Source organism: Mytilus trossulus, chromosome 8 (assembly GCF_036588685.1).
Source record: "Mytilus trossulus isolate FHL-02 chromosome 8, PNRI_Mtr1.1.1.hap1, whole genome shotgun sequence".
In the NCBI taxonomy this organism is placed as follows: domain Eukaryota; kingdom Metazoa; phylum Mollusca; class Bivalvia; order Mytilida; family Mytilidae; genus Mytilus; species Mytilus trossulus.
In genome coordinates, this window is record NC_086380.1 from 54857276 (window position 1) to 54874779 (window position 17504).

The 17504-nt window shown below is 33.1% G+C and overlaps 2 protein-coding genes across 2 annotated transcripts; one reads left to right on the top strand and one right to left on the bottom strand.

Annotated features, from left to right (window-relative positions):
* Nucleotides 1–7855: 7855 nt before the first annotated feature.
* LOC134727772 (uncharacterized) lies at nucleotides 7856–13826 on the top strand. The gene is made up of 6 exons (XM_063592160.1): nucleotides 7856–8201; nucleotides 9032–9123; nucleotides 9908–10009; nucleotides 10921–10995; nucleotides 12433–13112; nucleotides 13693–13826. Exons 1-5 carry the CDS (start codon nucleotides 7856–7858, stop codon nucleotides 13030–13032), a joined length of 1215 nt encoding a protein of 404 aa, XP_063448230.1. The 3' UTR covers nucleotides 13033–13112; nucleotides 13693–13826.
* Nucleotides 13812–15255, bottom strand: LOC134727773 (E3 SUMO-protein ligase ZBED1-like). The gene is made up of 2 exons (XM_063592161.1): nucleotides 14750–15255; nucleotides 13812–14255 (listed from the first exon to the last, which is right to left on the bottom strand). The coding sequence occupies exons 1-2, from the start codon at nucleotides 14882–14884 to the stop codon at nucleotides 13812–13814; spliced, it is 579 nt and encodes a 192-aa protein (XP_063448231.1). The 5' UTR covers nucleotides 14885–15255.
* Nucleotides 15256–17504: the final 2249 nt, after the last annotated feature.

A 17504-nucleotide genomic window follows, 5' to 3' on the forward strand; every position in this document is an offset into this window, starting at 1 on the left:
TCTTAAATACATAGCCAACCTATAGTTAATATAGGCAAAGTAGTCCAGTGACGGACGCTGAGATTTTCATAAAGGGGAAGGGGGCTGGCTGCTTAAGATCTAGAGTAGGCCCGCTACAGTCATGCTTCATTTATTCCCTATATAATCAAACAAATTTTCCCCACAAAAAGCAGATGCAGACACCCTGGCGCTCCCTATAAATCTGCCTTTGTAGTCTACCAATGTTTAATAGTCATAGTTTGAATAAGAAAATACAAGACCACGCAAAAAGTTAAAATCGATCGAAACACATCAAAATAATGTAACTTAATGTCTACCATTACTTAAGTTATTTCTAAAATATTCAGTGAACATTTTGGCCTGTATTCTTAAACAGTATCATGAGGATGATAATTATATTTACTTCTTATAAACGTATTTCATTTTGAGTGTTAACTAAATTACTCATAAGAAAACATGTGCATATAAGTCTGCGAATTCCCCCTTATGTCATTATTTATTGACAAATAGCGATGATCATTAAAGCTAATTTTGTCTAGTTTCATATCATACTATTTTCAGTAATACCAATATATTGTGACTGCTAAATATGACGTTCATTCAAAGAAAAAAACATTTACGATCATCTTTTTTAAAAACAAGTCCAAGTTACGTTCATCCATAGACGAAGTTACGATCATCATCGTGTTTATTTGGATCTCGATTTTTGTTCTTCTGGTCGTTTGTCTATCATTAAAGAAATACATATTCAGTGGCAATGCTTATTAAGATTTTTCTTGATTTAAAATAAATCTTAAAATAAGCTGTTAATATGGAGAAATCGGCCCTCTAAAATTTCCCTACATTTGTGTCCGCCATATTGGGATGATCGTAATTGCAGTTACGATCATCATGTTGACGCCAGTGTAAATTGTCCTTCTCTCTGTTTAATACACTCCATACCCTCTTAGTATCTCCTTCCCTTGTTTTCATAGTAAGTATTTTACTCTTACCAAATTAACATCATTTTGTTCTTCTACTTTCTATTACGAAGCACTAATACTCATAAAATCATTATCACAAGAAGCCATCATATAATACTATACTATTCATGTCTTTATTGTTGAATTTTTCAATTTTAACTTTTCCTCCTATTCGGACGTGTTTTTTTTTTTATAATGTGACGTCATCATAAAAATGTTATACACTTCATATTTTTAACCATTTCCGGTTATAAACTATTTCCGGTATAACACGCATGCGTAAATAAACTACTTCTCGTTTAAACCCATTCTCCTTTTTTTATCATGATATTTTACCAATCTCGTTGACTCATGACAAATATCGCGAGAATTTAAAATTAAAACGAGATTTAGGCAGAATCCCCCTTATTATACTACTTTTATTCCGTTGATTTTCACGTTTTGAATAGTCTATGAGATGTAGACGTTTGCTCCACGATGAAGGCCGTATAGTGTCACGCAGTTGCTAGCAAAAATAGACATTTTGGTCTCTTGTAGAGAGTTTCCTCATTGGCAATATTAACAATTTGTTTTATATTTAACCTATTTTGCATCGAGCGTCACTGGTGAGTCTTTTGTGCATGGTGAAAACACGAGTTCGTAGAATACAGTTATAAGACTGTATTATATCTTTTATAAATGTTTTTATTATCTGAGTAACAGATTTACCACAAAATCCTGACCAATGAACTATGAAACTGGGCTCAAGGTCGGATTGACACTTCTTGTCGGATATGTCAATTAAATCTAGCCTATATCTTATAGTTTCTTAGAAACCAACATTAATGAGAATTCAAGATTGAGCGAAGAAAAACGGAAGTAAAGGCAATGTCAGTTTACATTGCCGATCCGACATCTGCATTTTACATGCAGTCATCCAGTACAACCAACATAATCCACCCGTTCTATTTAGTATCTGAGATACGAACCTTCAAACATTTTAAGAAAAAAAAAGTAAACCATAGAAAATGAAGTAAATTTCAAATGAACCATTCGCTACTAGCATGTATACACCTTACAATTATTTCACATGAAAAATAAGAATTGACCAATGAAACATAAAAATGAGATCAAGGTTAGATGAACCCCGTTCAATATTTCAGTAGAAATAACAAGCATTGCATACGCTAATTGTCGTTGACCCATTGCTGAAAAAGTATCAGACAAAAAAAACGAACCCTTAAAAACATAACATAGACCAATGAATCACGGTCCGTTGAAAAAATACCTGTCGGACAGGTACACCCTGCAATCAGCCTTTACACGAACGAAACCAAGAAAAAATGAAATCAAGGACAATAGGAAATGATGTTATTTAAACATACATATAAGGCATTTGTATACACAATTCGAATCATTCAGATCTTCTATCCACTCCAAATGATTTAAAAATAAACTGTTGTCTGACATATAAAATTAAAAAAAGACAATCTGATGAACAGCAACATTGCTTATTAATTCAGTCGTTGATCAAGTGGCAATACCAGAAAACGGTCGACAAACTGAGATTTATAGACATTAATGTAACTTTATAGAAAACATCCTTGTTTATTGTAAGTAGTTCCTATCAATCTAACTTAAGCAGAAAACTTAACATTGAAAATTGCGAATTAATTCGAAATCATCGTATCATTCCCTAGGGGGGCACTTTGTACTGATAGTTATGCAACTTTATAAAAAAAAACACCAAGACTTAACATTTAATATTGATTATCAATTGAAAGTGGCTCGACCATGACATGTGAGTTAAGGCCTCATAATAGTCGTCAAACTGATAATAGTCCGGCCGATTGGTGCAGATATAGAGCAGAATTACTCACTTGATCAGGAAAGCATGAAACTTTGCATAGTAGTTCTTGGTTATATACCATTTGATTTCAGCTATGGACCCACTCTGAAAAATCCAATATGGCTGCCATTTTCAAGATGGCGGAAAAACGGTATAAATATCAAGATTGTCCTAAAGGTATTCTATATAATTTCGGAAATTCAAGTAATGATTCTTTAAAAATGGACTTCATGTTTTTGAATTTTTATCAATTAATTCTAAAATATAAAAAAAAAATAATATGGTTATTTCTATAACACATACATTTGCAAATATGGCTGCATATACTAATCAAATAGTGAAATTCAAAATGTTAATCAATATGTTACATGTTATTGTAATTGTTCTTCAAACGCTTTCAGTTTTAATGGTTGGAATGAAATAGGTTGAAACGAGTCGATTAAACGTTAATATAGGTCGGTGGTTGAATAGTAGGTAACTCATCTGAACTTTGAGGCAGTGCCGAGGGCACCTTGTCTCGTGTCTCTTCAATGCCACGTCTTACGTCACTCATCGCGTTTTTATCTACATCGTAAAATTATTCTATGTAATCAATAGGTGTACCTTTTTTCAGGCGGATTAGACGATTACCATAATTTAAAATGGTTAAGGGGCAACCATTTCCTTTTCCCACTACGTGCGAAACACATTCGCAATTATTCAGCGAGCATGGTCCTAAAATGCACTCCTGGTCAGCACTTTTATTAGTTTTAATGGTAACAGTCATATTTTAGATAAGCGGAACTGTGATGGTTCGTTTGATGCAAACTTGCTGAGTTGAAATCTCGTTTCCACTGTTAACAAATGCCGCATTTATCACTTTATTGTTGATGGTAATTGTGGGAGTACTCATGCAGGTTTATTACTGCACTCAGTTTGTCCAGAATATCTAGCCTAAGCATAACAATCTGTTAATGGCTCTTTGCACACATCCCATTGTATGTTTACTCTATTTATTCCCAATAACAAGCTGTTTAAATAAACCACGTAGCGTTACGTTCTCCAAATCTCCATATTTTCTGCCGGTATTAATTTCTCATTTACTAATGTTATCATTGCAGCAGTGTCCATAATCATGCTCACATTCTGGTAATGTATAGTACCTCGTACCGCTAAGCTCTTTCAAATTGTTCGTCTGACGACAATATCGGACGAGGCCGTGGGCCTCTGTTCGATTTTGTAATGAGGTGATGTTTCATGGCCAATAGACTTTAGAATCGTGCGTTGGCCCGATCCTTTGCTGTTCAAAGACCCCATTGTTGGTGTTGCACTTTGATTTGGTACGTATCCTTGTGAAGGTGACCGTTGTCTGAAATAACCGGGATTTCTGCAGTTTGTCCGTGAATATGCTAACTGTTGTCTTTATGGACTATATAATCTCTAGCTTAGTTGGGGGGGGGGGGAGTTGCGATCGATGGACATTAAGCTTGGGTGTATTTCTATTTGGCGATCTACCGCAATTGTATTGCTCAGAAGATCTTCCACGTGTTTATTGATCAGGTGATCTTCCATTGAACTGGTGATCTTCCATGATTATTTGATCAGAAGAACCGAGGCTATATATTAATCGGCCAATCCACGGTTATGCTGATTAGTTGAAAGCATACTATCAGCTAGTTTTGTGACAATTTGTGTCAGGTTATGCACCTCATTATCCAAATAACTGCTTATGTTTTCTTTATCGGTCGGTGATTCTGCGCCATCAGCAAAGTAGACTTGTCGATGGTCATAATTGGCACATTTTGATCCATATATCACCATCTGGTTTGCTATTGAGGTTTTCAATTGTTTGAACACCTTGTTTAAGGTTCATTGGTTCCTCTCTATTACATGCCTTGCAGAGTCTTTGTCTTTACAACCTCGACGGAATGTTTCAGTTCCAATCTGGTTTGATCATCTTTCTTGTTGAAGCGCTGCTACACACATTTTTTTCTGTTTTCCCTTTGTCAACTACCGGCAGTTCGTTCAAATTGGTAAATAAACGACTCCCAAGTAATGGATCCTCTTCAATTACGTTTTTGCATTGTTGGGCGCTGTAGGCTGGTTCCGGTCCCTTTCACTTGCACTTGCCATCGGGTATATTCTCTCTCCAATGAGAAGTCGGCAAAAGGGTGTTGTCACACTCTTTTGGTTTCCCCTGCCCTTTCCTGGATCGGTCAGTGGAGTCAGCTTGCTGTTATGTGAAGCCTGATAGAGCTCCTGGACCTGACGAGGTTGTCATAATTGGAGTGTTAAATGTGGGATTTACCATTGACTCGACGGGGATGATACCGTAAGTAGGCACTGTATTCAACATTGGAGAAACTTGATAGAATCCACTTGCAGCTAATTGTTTCTGTAATGGTGTGCATAAGAAGACACAAGTCTTTTTCTGGTATCCTTGATAAGTACTAGAGGTTTATAGTATGTTCTTAAATGTAGATTGTTGTTGAATTATTTGAACTGTCTTATGCAGGGCCAAGGACCTTGACAAAGGACTTTTGACTTAAGGTGAAGAAACCTTCAATCCACCAGCCCAGTAGTCAGCACTTCGGTGTTGACATGAATATCAATTATGTGGTCATTTTTAAAAAATTTCTGTTAACAAAACTTAGATTTTATCGAAAAACTAAGGATTTTCTTATCCCAGGAATAGATTACCTTAGCCGTATTTGATACAACTTTTTAGAATTTTGGATTATCAATGCTCTTCAACTTCGTACTTGTTTGTCTTGATACATATTTTGATATGAGCGTCACTGACGAATTTTATGTAGACGAAACGCGAGTCTGGCGTACACAATTATAATCCTGGTACCTTTGATAACTACTAACTACTTCAACAGAATTGGTGCGGTTGATGGTTCATGCGAACTACAATAGGGGAAAGACCCAAGGCATGCATTTTGTTGTGTATTTTTGGTAAACTTTCGTTGTACTGGCTAAGGTGAAATTTGGGCTTAGATGATGTGTCCATTGCGTGAAGTTTAACTTCTTTATTTCGATTGTCCACTAAATCATTTACAACCGATGCCAGTTGTTGGAAGGTATCCTGCTGTTTAAATGCACTTTTGAATTGAACTGTGTCTCGTTCTTCAGTTGTTGTCAGCTTGTCCATTCGTCTCACCACAACATTGAATATCTTATTGGTCTGACAATAAATACCGCCAGGCAATTATTACTAGTTTTGTGGTCTAACCTGTCTTCAGACTGCTGAAATTGCTGAGATATTGCTCTCATCTGTTCGTTATAAATATTCATTGCTTCTTTCTGTTCAGCTTGAAACGTAATGAAACCAACACACATTTTATCAATTCGCACTTCGCTCTGTTTTATATTGCAGTAAATCTCAGCTGTTCTTTGAGCATTAGATTTACTATCTGCTAGAAATTCTATATATAATAGTCATTTCTGAGCTGTCTTCTGTTAACGCGTTTTCAGCTGTGGGTTTGTCCATATCCCCAAGTGATTCAGTTTCTGCCATTTCAATGTTCTTGTCCTTGTTGTCCTCAATTTCTGCAATTTCACTGATATGTGTTTAAATGATTCTCAATTCAAATATCTCAAATTGCAAAATATTGCGACCCAGAAATACGATAGGCACTGCATAATATCTTAAGGCAAATAAATCCCAAATCACAGCTTTTATGTGTGACCCAAGATAACAAATAGTGCAACTTTTAATTAAAGCTACTACTGCAGATTTTTATGAAAGCTACTACTTCGTGTATGAAATGACAAGCAAGGCAAAATCGAAAAGGACAGAACTAGGACATATACTTAATGACACTATAAATCAATAAAATGCTTATATTCAGGTCAATTCTTAATAATAAATATTTGCTTATTTTTCAAGGCGGCCATTTTGAAAATAGCCGCCATTTTGTATTTCAAAGATAGATCAAAACAAAATCTTACTAAGAATACCAAGTCATTCAAAGATGTTGATTTTTGTGCTTCCAGCATCAAAACCACTGTGGTTTGTGCAATACTGGAAAATATTTTAGAACGTACGGCAGCCATCTTGAAATAAGCCGCCATATTGAATTTTGAAGGTTGGTCCATAGCTAATATTGCTCAGTTCACAGAATTGTGCCATCATGCAAAAATTGCTGCTTTCCTCATTATTTCAGTATTTTTTTCACCGATCGGCCGGACTATAAGTACTGATGGTAATTCTTTGTATCAAATAACAATCATCTATCACAAGTAGTGAACACTGCGTGGGACAAATTTGCTATTCCAGAATTGGCAAATATGACTATGTTGTTTTACAAGATAACAAAAATATTGTTTGGCCAAGTGATACATGTCATAGATAATTAAAAAAAAAAAATCCCCATATGTCCCAACATGTCACTGTTGTCATGGTTGTCACCACAGCTGATAAAAAGTACATTTACCATGGTAAATTTCAAAATTCCCATGGGAATTTTAAAGTTCCCATCGGAACTACAATTTCCCATGGGAACATAAGTAGATAATTTCTTCCCATGGGAAATTTAGATTTCCCAAGGGAGTTTTTGTTCCCAAGGGAACAATTTTTTCTTCCCATGGGAACACCTTTTTCCCCTGAGAACATTTAGTCACCCCATGGAAACATTTTAAAGAGCCATTCTCTGTAAGCATCAAAATATGATGGAAACCAGTGGTCACAGATTTTCATAAAACTTTTTTAAATGAATGCTTAGTGATGTAAAAACATCTTTGTCATAATAAAAAAATATTGTTATGTTCATTGCCATGGTAACCATGTACAATTCATTTTCAGAAATTTACAGTAGAAACCTTTAAAATCCAACTAAGTATTTCTTCAAAACGCACCGATGAAATCCCTTGAAATTAACAGAATATAAAGTTCTCTCCTAATAGTTTTTATATACCAAAAATCAGATATGTGTTATTTCAAATAAGAAAAATAATTCACCTTGGTCATATAGAAATTTGCTATCAGGAGTGCAAAATTCTACTAGAGTTATTTCCCTTAGTACAACTCTTTTGTTGTTTATGTTAAAAATGAAAGTAGCTCCAGCAGCAGACACACGAAATGGTTTGCAATTTTAACACAAACTGCACTACAGATGAGTGTTCTGATGATGTTACTGATATCAACACATGTGATTGTAATGACAAAAATATAATTTTAACTGAATCTGGTCTTTTGCCTACTGATTTTTATATATGCTCAACCCATTTCAACCAATTATTGAAAAGAAACTCTGATTTGAGAAGGAGAAAAGTATGTCAGCTTCCTACTTTGATTAGTGCACATCCTCCAGTAGCATCACACTCTGTTGTTGGTGTAAAAAAGCCAAAGCCTAGCCGCAATATCATCATCACTGATGTAGAAAAGATTCAGAAGTGTTATGGCCTCACACTTCCTATTGGAACACGTAAGTTAAAAACTAAATTAATATATTTATTATGACTGTTTATTTTTTTTCTTTCCAATTGCCTGGTATAGTTTACATTTGTTCAATTCTTTTTTAAATAACACTCTAGAAATACAAAAGAGACCCTTTTCAGCTACCATTTGAATTTTTAGGGGGGTTGGGGGGGGGGGGGGGGGGGGGTCCTGTAATTTTTTTAGTTGTAATCTGAGATTATCTCTTTCTTGCCGTTTTATTTTTTGACTCTGACTACAGTAGATATTGGGTATTGTTTTATTCTTTCATTGATTTTATTCTGACTTTTTTTTTTACATTATTTGTCATCCTGCCATTTTGTCGACAAAGTTGCTCATCTTTTTTTTACCTCAAAACTTCTGATGCTCTTGTCCTGCCTTTTTTTTAAATTTTTTTATCCTTTATCCCTTCAAAAATCAAATGGAAGCTTCCTAATAAGGGGAGGAATCCTACTTTTGAGGTACTGATTTCTGTTTATATAAAACTATATATCAGTGGGGTGCAATTTACATGTCAATAGGTCATTATAGACATGAACATGTTGATCTTTTCTGTTACATGTAAGATGTCTGTAAAAACTATGTGTTGATCTCTTCAATCTCAATATAAACATAACCATTGCTGTAAAGTTTCTATTAATTAACCATATTCATGTACATGTATTATGTAAGTTTTCAGGAATGATTGAACCCACATATATATGAGAAAAAATCCAATATATTTAAACACATGGCATATGCCCTTTCAAAAATATCTTAAGATGCACATTTCAAAATGATCAATACAGCCTATGTCAAGTCAATGCTTCTTTTTTTCAGCTGCATGCACTAGCTGCCTGATTAAAATTTCCAAGCAGTCCACAGAGATAGAAGCTGAAAGTCTTGATCATGGAAAGTGTGAAGATGACCAGGTAATTAAGGCAAACAAAATATTGTTTTAACAATCAGAATACAAGCTCTTTAAACATAAATATGAATGAACAAAAATCCAATGCATAACCAACCCTAACTGCTTAACTAATTATACACTTTATACAAATTCCATATAGGGTCAATAAACTCTTTACCTAATTTACTGGAACAAAAAATGATAAAAAAAAAGAGTCCGACTTTTTTACTTTGTAAACATGGTAAACCTGTCTGACACCAGTATCACTAGATGAATAATTTTGTGTACCACAGACACATTGCACCATAACGTGTTAAGATATAGGTGGTTAGCATATATATTTATGTGTAATTGACTGTATGTTTGTTCAATACACCTTATCGCTAATTCCGGCTGACCCTGCTGCTTGAACTTTTGACGCATACAACAATCACTTTTTCATTGTGGCGTCAGCTATTTTGTTTTATGACGTCATAATTTTACGGGAACCTGTGTGATATCCAGTAATGGTGGACAAATAGCGATAAGGTGTATATATACATTCTACATAGAGATGTTGAATGATGGGCAATGAGACAGCTACCCACCAAAGAACACAGATATGAACAAATGCAGGTTACTGTATAGGTTTGCAATGAAAACAATTCTTTTGGAATGGAAAGGCTATAAAGGGCAAGGGCCCCTGGCTAATAAAATCTAAATTTAAAGCAGTCCAAGAAAGAAAATAAATGTTGACAGGATGTACCAAAAAGTGTTGAATAACCGATACATTTCTTATCAATAGACTTTATATTTGTATTTAACAGATTCAGCAATGCACAAAATTAAATACAGATGATGAAACATATCTCATGGAGACTGACCAGTTGGATGTGTTAACAGAAAAAGAAAATATTTGCGATAATCTTGTAAGCATGTGCAGCTAGTGTCATTTTTGATATAATTTTTTTTTTAAAGTTTTTATTTGGGGGTGGTTAGGTGGGAGGGGGGGGGGGGGGGGGGGTTTGTGACCCTAAAATATTAGACAATTATAACAAGGTAAAGGATATTTTAGTCATCATTTGCATTATTTCAACACAAGAACAACATATTTATAATTTTTTGGTCACAATTCATACAAAAACAAGAAGATGTGGTATAATACTAATAGCCAACAAGTCAAATCTCCACCAGAGACCAAAGGCATTGAAGTAAATAGCTAATGCCATTCTTATGTCTTCAACAATAAGAAAAACCCATAAATCACAGTCAGCTACAAAAGGCCTCCAAAAGACAATTGTAAAACAATGCACGAGGAAAACAAGCATCCCCTCCTTTATAAATCTGTCCCTTTTTGCGATGATTTTGAATTACAAAATTTAAATTAAAATTTCTTTCTCATTTGATAAAAGTGCAAAATAAAAGCACATAGAAATTGTTCATTTTGCTAAGAAATACATTTAATTTTAACTAAAGTATATATTTGCATTTGTTTTTCTGACGTCACTTTTTTTGTTGATGTTCGATGTTTGATGTTTAAATGTAAAGATTTTATAAACAGGTTTATGTATTATATACTAGTACATGTGTCTGTGTCTGTGTCTTACGTACCAAAACAAAATTAAGATTTGTCGGTGGTAAAAACTGTTTTACTTAAAACAAGGTTAGAATATAGTTTAGTGCAAAAATAGATACTGTATACAGACCATAATATTTGAAAAAAAAATAATTTTTGTTTCTATAGTAATTAATTATGTTTGAAAACTAAAAATGTGTTAATGCATTTAGCACATTCAGGATTTCAAAAAATGTTATACAAAATACATCATTATTTTTTCAGATTGAAATTTCAGCATCCGAATATACAGTTACATCAGAAGAGTCAGGAAGTCAAAATTATTTATCCCAGTCACAAGTAAGTAAAATCTCCAAAAAAAGTATTCTATCACATTACATTGATAAAAGTTTATAACATTAACACTTTAACATGATCAATTTGACAATTCAAAAACAGAAATTAAAGCCGCATTCAAAAGAAATGAATCCTATATTTTAGGCACAATTACCAGAAATTAAAAGGAAACAGAATTAAAAGAATTGGTATCTCCATTCTAAGGAAACTGTCAGAAATCAACGTTAAAACATGTATTCCAAATTTGTCATATGCCATCTGCGCTTGAGCGAACGTCCAATAGCATCAATTGTCAATTGATGCCATGTAAATAAATGATGTTATCCAATCAAAATGAACGTTACAAACGTTGTTGCATTAGAATGTTCAGTTGTTTTTGTTGATGCAAGATTGATTATGAACATATACATAATTCTTTCCCGCTGCCTGCATAATGTCTAGGGGCAAGTATTTGATGCATATTTAGCGTGAAAATAAAAACTGTAGTACAGTTATAATAATCTTTTACTAAGAAAATTATTTTGTACATGTACTAATACACTGCTGTGATACTTTACTATATAATAATATTTAACATGTATGAGGATAATGCAGGACTAGCTTCCTGCAGAGGTGTTTCAATTTTTTTTTCAACATTTCTGATTTTTTGAAAGCTCTTGAAATCATAATATAAAAAAGAAGATGTGGTATGATTGCCAATGAGACAGCTGTCCACAAGAGACCAAAATGACACAGATATTAACAACTTCAAACATCACTGAACAAGTGACATTACGTCCTGTGGCAAATATTTCATCCATTTTTAGGACAACAGCAAATTAAGAAAACAATAAATATCATTGTAAAGTTCTTTAATGAGAGACGAAGGACTTCTTCCTGGTACTTTAAAATTATAACGTTTTTATCACAAGTTTTTGGGATCGCACCTCAATTTGTACAGTTATTAGGAATTAAAATTTGTTTTATGAATATATTTCAATCGTTCATTATCAGTTTACAAAATGTATTTGTCTGTTTAAACCATTCTGATTTCATTTTTGATTTAAAAGGGAAGTAACTACTTACTAAACCAATATCATATGGTTGCTAACCCTATGCGGTAACTAAACCATGTATTTTTAAGGACAATCTATATCAAATATATATAGTCACCATGTGTAATTCATTAACCAATCATATCCCCATAAATCTATAGGAGGCAAGATAAAATATATTATTGCCACTACAATTATCTGAAATAGATTTGTATATTTCTCATTGAGTTTCCATTGACAACAGCTTATGTATGAAAAAAAGGAAATGTTGTAAAGTTGTGAATAAGACAACTATTTACCAAGTTGTGTCCCTTTAAAATGTTACATGCAAGCAGGGGAATCATCTATGACCCTTGGGCCCATTCCTCCTTTATTTAATTGTAATCAGTTTTATACTTCTTTGCAGCAATCAGTCAGAAGTTATGAACGTTGCAGCTACTTGACATCTTTGAATGATTTCTTGTCATCAGTCAGATTGCAGGAATTCTCAGAAAAAGAAAGAAAAACATGGCAGTCCTACACATTTAAAACAAGAAACACCTACAAAGAAAGATTTGATGAGATTATGAAATTGATAATAGGAATTTTATTTCCAAATGATGTTGATGAAGTAATTGATGACATAAAATGTCCCAAGCAGTTAAATGAAGAAAACAGAACTAGTCATACAGAGTACAAAGATATTGTCACTTCATACAGAAAAGCAGAATCCTGGCAACAAGGTAGACAAGTTCTTTCAGTTCTTGCCTCAAGAATGTCCTTCAAGGACTTACTGTCTCTACTACCAGAAGTCACATCTCATCGCTACTATGCTGCTCTCAGTCATTCAAAGAAAATTGGGCCAGCACTTCCAATTCCTGAGAAAAAATTGCATCGACAAAAATTAGATCCTGAAAGATTAGACGCATTCTTAGATTTCATTACATCCAGTCATGTTGTCCGTGATCTGCCTTTTGGGGAAAAAAAAACTGAAGTTTTCAGATGGAACAGTCCACAATTTACCTAACATTGTACGTTGCATGGGTTCAGCAGACATAATACAGCAGTACAAAGCATACAGTCAGGAAAATGAAATTTCACTTTTAGGTAAGGCCAAATAAAGATATATATGAATAGAAAAATACACAAATTAAAGGATATCATATGGGGTGTCTAATCATGACACAAAATCTAAAAAAAAAACACACACACAAAAACAAAAAGCATACGAACAGTGCATTTTAATATTTGTTCTTCATCTCAAAGTCACAATGACACCTTCAACAAGGTGCAGGTTTAAGATGGCTAATAGCACTTTCTTGGCTGGAAATCTATGCAAAAATAATTTTTTGATAGACTTTGTCAAGTTTTATGCAACACCACCTGAATTAGCACAGGTTGAAAAAACACATACTTAAAGAAACACATATTTAAAACCAATTAGTTTCTTTGCATAGGTGTAAATTTAAAATTAACATGATTTTAAATTTATGTGTAGAATATATTTAAAAAGTATCAGATGAAAGGTGAAGGACTGGTTATCCTTGTATAATACATATTGACTAATAATATTGAATATTGAAAAAAGGTATGAATGAATTATAAAATGGATCAAATCTAATTGTGCTACTTGGATATTTAAAAAATAATCAATCAATCTAAACTAAATGTTACTTTTATTAAATAGGTGACAGTACCATGTTTAAAATACTTGCCCAGTGTGGTGCTAAAGTCAGAAAAAGCCTTGAAGGACTGGACTATTTTGTAGCAGAAGGAGGACGTGCCTTCATTACCTTTCAAGATGTCTTAGACAAATTGCTGACCTACGAGTGACCAATCAAGTATGAAATGACCTGTGATTTCTAAGAATCCCTTCATCTGACGATTAGACCATAAATCGATAGTCAGACACACACTTTCTGCTGAGCGTAATTTTTCCTTTATATTTGATTGAATATTGCTTGCTTTCTGATGTAATAGTTTGGTAGAAAGATGTTTCCTGCTAGGAAGTTGATATTTTGGATTCAATGATTCGACAAAGGTCTTGAATTCGGGACTCTCTACAACTGAGAGTGGTGTTAAATTTCCAGCTACAAATGAAACCAAAGCATCTGTAATCTGCATTTGAGAAGCATCATTGGCAGAGTATTTTGAAACTGATGTAGATTTTGTAAAGTTGCTTATATTTGTTTGCGATATTTGTGTACCATCCTCAGATTTACTTTGAATGAAAATGTCTCTGTGCTTTCTCTGTAAAAGAAAACAAAAACATGGTTATTTATTTATTATTTATAAAAAGAATTAAACAGACAGTGACTAATTAATGATCAAGTACATTGTAGTCTTATTGTGTTTGACCTGAGGACATAATTGACATGTATACATGTTTTTACAGGTGTTAATCCCCATTTAAAATTTTATGACAATCAATAGGTGTAAGAAAAATGTGTTGTGTTAATTGCATTATTAAATAATGTAATGAATTGCTAATATTAATTGCATGCACAATTATATAACATATTTTAATATTGAACATTTAAAAAAAACATTTTGTGTAAACTAAAAATTGGAAGTATTTTCAAAGTTTATATAGATGTTTAAAGCAATGAAAACATAAAATATTGTAATATTTATAAAGTACAAATTGTAGACCTGATACCCTTGCTCTAAATTTTGGTCTCTCAAGAAATGATAATAATCATGATAATATTTCAACATTTCAATAATTATTTAAACTAACTTACCTTTAAATGTGTCACAAAGTTTGATGTTGTTTTGGCATTGCCAGAGATGTATGTTGGACAATATTTGCACTTTGCCTTCACAGTCCCAGAATTTGGTGCATGATCGGGAAACACAAAGTGTTTCAAAGCAGACATTTTATATAAATTTCAACATAACATCCAATTCAAAAATTAAAGATAAAAGCTTAGTTATAGACTTATAATATAAATAAAATCTTTCAACAAAGAAAATTTAAATATCCAATAAAAAGAGTGAAAATAACTAGTGAGTAGATTTCAATGCAAGAGTTAATACTAAGAAAATTCTAGTTTAAACCAGTGTGATCACTGAAGTATAGAAAATAAACATGTTTCACTTTTTTCTAATTAAATAGTTTAAATCTTAAATCAATCTCAAATCTTAACCATAGTTATACAAAACTTTTTCAAACAGTAATAAAGATCAATGACAATTGGACAATGTAAAACATTGTAAACCTAAGTTTAATGTGCAAGCATGATTTATTTTAAAAATAAATTATGTCTCTAAAATTTGTAATTATCAAGTAATCATATAAATGTAATCTAGAAGTAATCTAAAAGTAATCATGATTACACCTGTTTTTTGCAATGTAATCGATTACATTCCGATTACTTGTAATCAGAAAATGAATGATTACTGATTACATGTGATTACATGACAAAATGTAATCGATTACAGCTGATTACGATTACTGATTACGATTACCCCATGTCTGCCTACGACCCTATATCGCCAGATGACCACAAAAGTTTCCAGGCACTGTTCTTACAATCAAAAGCAGTATTTAAGGACTGACTATAAGGTTTGTTAGACTAAATTTGGACACTTTTAAAGGATAAATAAGTCCATTTTATGTGATAAATTAGAAATTGCCATTAGTTTTCAGGTTTTTGAATTTCTTCAGTTTCGAAATCATTGGGATGCCAAAATATTATAAATTTTTTAATGAAGATTTGCATCCATCCATTACATAAACTTCATTTAGATTAAATTTTATAATCCCTTGATTTTTGTCTTGCCTAGAAATAATAAAAAAGCGACTCATATGTATGCTATTTCCAGCATTGATGGCATAGTTTGTGATGAGATCCAGTTTAAATGTATTTGCAAACCACTAGTATTAGGCCAATGAAATTGGAACAAGTGTAGTTCATATGTTACTTTACATACCTTCACAGTAATTTATTACATTTTCAGATTCATATTTCAAAGGGAAGAGAAGTAGCTGATCACTGTATGTTGTATGCCCTCAGTGATGAAAAAGATGAAGCATTTACAGAACAATGTTCTCACAATCACCAGATGGTCTGTGAAAGCTGTGAACAGTTGAAGGAGACCATTGCTGCATTACAAAAGATATTTGTTACTCAGTAGATGGAAAAGAGGATGAGATGAATGACCTCAACTTCAGGGTAACTTATTATATTATTTATATGACACTAGTAACCCGAATTTAGCTTGAACGGACAAAAACGTGTTAACGCTATTTAAATGAGATTAATTGTTATTTGATAAAGATTGACAAAAATTAAAAAATATTTTTAATTCATTTCAATTCATTTCAATTCATTTTAACGCCAGTCAAATAGATTTCTTTGCGGTGAATCAATTGAAATCAAGTTGCTGGTAATGTACGTCAAACTATTAGGCCACGCCCCGTTAAACTATTTCAAACAGGCATCAATTCGTTTTAAACATCGTTGAGACCCGAGCTTTGTACAGGTAAATCACTCAAGCAAGACAAACTTTATTTATTTATCGGGTTTTTGTCATCAAATTTTATCGAATTCAGTTAAATGTGTGTATTCTTAGTAAAGTCGCATGCTTCACATTTTTAACAAATGAATGAACAATACATGTGACATTTACGAAATTTTAATAAAAACATTAAAATATTGATGCACGGTTTAAGAAATGTGAATCTGTTAAAAATAAAATAGTAAACTTGCAAACTTTCAATCCACTTGTTCTCATCGAGGTCCGCGTTCATGTTTCAATGCGATACGTAACATGAAAGTCCAATATGTTACAAATGTATAGACTCTACGATGTCCGAGTTCTGCCCGAAATAAATAATTGATATTATTTACCAATGTCATTTTAACTGATCGGGCGGAGCTTACGTTTTGATTTGCATAGGGACAGTCTATTTGAAGATGTGTGTGATTAGGATGATTTCCGTTATAATTATTACTGATTTCTAATCACCTATCAGTGCCACCAAAGGAATTTACAAAAGAATGATTGGACACTTCATTGATGAGGATATCCTAAAACACCTATCTATAGATGGGATGGTTTATTATGAGCGAAACGGTTAAACTCCGCCCAGTCAAGTGAAATAAATTGAGTAAAAATAGCACTTATAAGACATAATGTTGGAATATTTGTCTTGTGTTGAAGTCGACACGTCTCCCTTTAGATGGCTTTCGGTTATTTCCGTAGTTCGGTTGCTGTCTCATTGGCGAATATCTTACATCTCCTTTTTTTCGTGCATCACTTATTTATCATGTGCACTGATGGCTGAAACAAATCTGATCATTTACATCTGATAGCACTGCCTGTCACGTTTCTTTTGCCTCAAATAGAGCGGTTTGATTTGGATTTGAATGGGTTTTACTAAACGTCTAGTGGCAAATATTTCACCCATAATACAGCCATTATGTCAGTGGCACATCTGACGAAAATTCAAACCACAGATTACAAATTGCGTTTTTTTTTCTGAAGTTTATT